This window comes from Phalangium opilio, unplaced genomic scaffold (assembly GCF_054372755.1).
Source record: "Phalangium opilio isolate 3A_F unplaced genomic scaffold, DU_Popi_V2 ptg000230l_1, whole genome shotgun sequence".
NCBI lineage: Eukaryota > Metazoa > Arthropoda > Arachnida > Opiliones > Phalangiidae > Phalangium > Phalangium opilio.
In genome coordinates, this window is record NW_028324221.1 from 386366 (window position 1) to 389738 (window position 3373).

A 3373-nucleotide genomic window follows, 5' to 3' on the forward strand; every position below is an offset into this window, starting at 1 on the left:
AAAATGTTAACAAAATAATTAAAAGTGGCTTTCATGTGTAATAAAATTAAAGATTGTTACGAATGTGACGCGGATGTAAAAAACTAACTAGAAAAATACACTAAGAGTTTTTTATGTATTAATGCTATTTTACTTAATATACCTAATGTTTTTTATATCATGTATATAAAGTCCGTTGTATAGAGTAACGGGCATCAGTCCGCCGTTGTGTAATGCCGAAGTTAGTTTCAAGTATCATGTTAAATAATAATTATGACAATTAACTAATGTTAATAAACAGTTTTAAATATTACATTGAGTTTTCACTCGGCACTAAAATATACTTATTTAACCCGGTCAACACAACAAAAATGGCGACGGAAAGTTACGAACTTTGATACGCACCCTTGAATTACGCACCGTTACAACTTCAACTGATCCTTGTCATCACATCGTTACGCGCTATCCTTACCGGCACTACCCAACGGACATGGCTGACGACACAAGCAGACACACTCTCGCTTCACAGCGACTATTTGATGCCCTTAACCCTCAACTGGAACCATGGGCAATCTACTCTGAACGGCTCGACATTTTCTTTGAAACGATGGCTATCACCGACGAATCCATGAAAAGAGCTCATCTTCTAACGTGCATCGGACCGGACGTCTACACGACACTCCGTGGTATATTGGCACCCATCAAACTCTCTGCCACTGCCAACGCCACAATCATAGCTTCCCTGACGAAATTTTACAACCCAATTCCACTCGAAATTGTCGAACGTCACAAGTTTTACAATCGCTCCCGCCTCCCTGGTGAATCCATATCTACTTATCTTTCTGAGCTTCGAAAACTGAGCGAGTTTTGTCAGTTTACCGACCTGTCCAACATGCTACGTGATTGTCTTGTATGTGGCATTAACGACCAACAAATCCTTGATCGTCTCATTTCTGAAAGTGGACTCACATTAGAGAGGGCCACAACCATTGCACTAAATATGGAGAGTGCCGCCAGAAATTCCAAGGAAATGAAACGCACTGCCAATGGTTCAAGTCTTAATGGAGTCCACGTCATTCACACTCGAGATCATCACACACGCAAACGACCCACGTCGCATCCACCGTTCGCCCACCCTATGGCACCCGCTGTCTATCGACAATCAAGTACATCCGGTAGACGACAATGCATAAGGTGTAACGATCCCAATCACGCACCACCGGTGTGCCCTTTCATCAACACAATTTACTCCAAATGTCAAAAGAAGGGACACCTAGCCAGAGCTTGTCTTGCCGCGAAGGCGAAGAACAAGAACAATCGTCACGCCACGCATCAGGTTACAACTGCTACGCACAAACTTCCAAGCGAAACAAACTTCACGCACTATGAAAGCTTAACAGAACCAAACGGATACGAAGTATTCCACGTAAGGACTAGCAACAGCATAGAACACGGAAGTCCACCACGACCGACTATCATCCACTGCACTATCAATGGAAAATCAACAGCGATGGTGTACGACACCGGTTCAGCATTTTCTATCATGGCCATGGACGTATTACAGACCATACCACACAAAGGTGAAATAACTCCTTACACACAAAGCAGATTAATCGCCTACAGCGGAGAACCAGTGCCCATCCTAGGACAATTCATGGTGGAAGTAGAATATTCTGACCGAACCTTGAGACTTCCACTGTTACTCTCAAACGACCACAGACATACAATATGCGGTCGATCCTGGATCTACTCGCCACTACGCATCACTGACCCCGTATTCCAAAGCTTGGGAACTAATCACGTCGGAAATGACACCTTGACGGAAATCCTCGCAAAGCATAGCGAACTTTTCCCCGACACCATGTGATGTTTGAAAAACGTTAAAGTTGACCTGCACACCAAACCTAGAATCATACCGAAGTTTTACAAAGCCCGAAGCGTACTCTACGCACACAAGGAGAAAGTAAACGAAGAGCTCGACAGACTTGAACGGCTGAAGATAATCGAACCTATTTCTCACTCGAATTGGGCCACACCAATTGTTCCAGTATTGAAACCATCCGGACAAGTCAGAATCTGTGGTGACTATAAGATAAGCACCAACCTTATGATCGACACGGAGATCTACCCCTTGCCAAAAGCTGAGGATATCTTTGCAAAAATGGCAGGCTGCAAGGTGTTTGCAAGATCGGATATGCGTGACGCATATAATCCACTTATGCTGGACGATGATTCGAAGAAATTACTCCAAAAGGTCTCTACGTATGCAACCGATTACCATTTGGGATTTCATAAGCGTCAGCGATATTCCAGAAGCATATGGAGATCCTGTTGGCTAAGCACGACGGCGCATACCCTTTCCAAGACGATACCCTGTTGGGAGGAAAAACCAAACAAGAATGTCTACAACGGCTTGATGGCGTGTTGACCACTTTGGAAGACGCCGGTCTACGCCTACGGAGGGATAAATGCCGATTCCTAGCACCATCCATGGATTTCCTCGGATATCGTCTTGACGAACACGGATTACAACCTCAAGAGAACAAAATCAAGGCCATAATGGATGGACTAACACTGAAGAACATCGAAGAACTACGATCATTCTTGGGAATATTTAATTACTATTCCAAGTTTATCCCTAATAATGCAACACTCCGCGCACCATTGTACGCATTGTTAAAGAAATCTACGGCATGGGTCTGGACCACAACACAGGACGAAGCTTTGCGATCAGCGAAATTAGAACTGAAGAAATCCAACGTCCTGGCACACTTCGATCCCGCCAGAGAGGTCTTACTGGCATGCGACGCGTCTCCCGTTGGAATAGGTGCCATCATCTCCCACCTGGTAGACGGCAAGGAAAAACCCATCGCGTTCGCATCGAGAAGTTTGGCCCCAGCCGAGAAAAACTATCCTCAAATCGAGAAGGAAGTATTAGCGTTGGTGTACGGCGTGTCTAAATTCCGAGACTATCTTTTGGGTCGAACCTTTACTCTCATAACGGACCATCAACCATTGGTATCCATTCTTTCCGAGAAGAAACCGATTCCACCGATGGCTGCATGAAGGCTACAGCGATGGGCGTTGTTGTTATCATCCCACAATTACCGGATCATCTGCAAGAAAGGAACCACAAATTCAAACGCCGATGCTTTAAGCCGATTGCCTTTGCCAATTCCGGACATCAAGTATCCTGAACCTCAGGAATACGTCTTTTTGATGAAGACGATGGATGAAGGACCCGTTTCTACAAGCGCAATGGTTGAAGCCACGGAACAGGATCCTGTACTACAAACCGTACGGAAACACCTACTGAAAGGATGGCCTCTGAAATCGAAAATCAGACCCGAGATTACTCCATATTTCAACAGACGGGAAGACCTATCCATTTCGC

General features: G+C 44.8%; 1 protein-coding gene across 1 annotated transcript; it reads left to right on the top strand.

Moving 5' to 3' along the window:
- Positions 1–469: 469 nt before the first annotated feature.
- On the top strand, positions 470–1846 carry LOC149613044 (uncharacterized). Its single transcript, XM_089858047.1, has one exon. It carries the CDS (start codon positions 470–472, stop codon positions 1844–1846), a length of 1377 nt encoding a protein of 458 aa, XP_089714173.1.
- The last annotated feature ends 1527 nt before the right edge of the window (positions 1847–3373 follow it).

What these genes read in the sequence shown, in the direction of transcription:
- LOC149613044 (XM_089858047.1), top strand. Translation starts at nt 470, where the DNA reads ATGGCTGACGACACAAGCAGACACACTCTCGCTTCACAGCGACTATTT.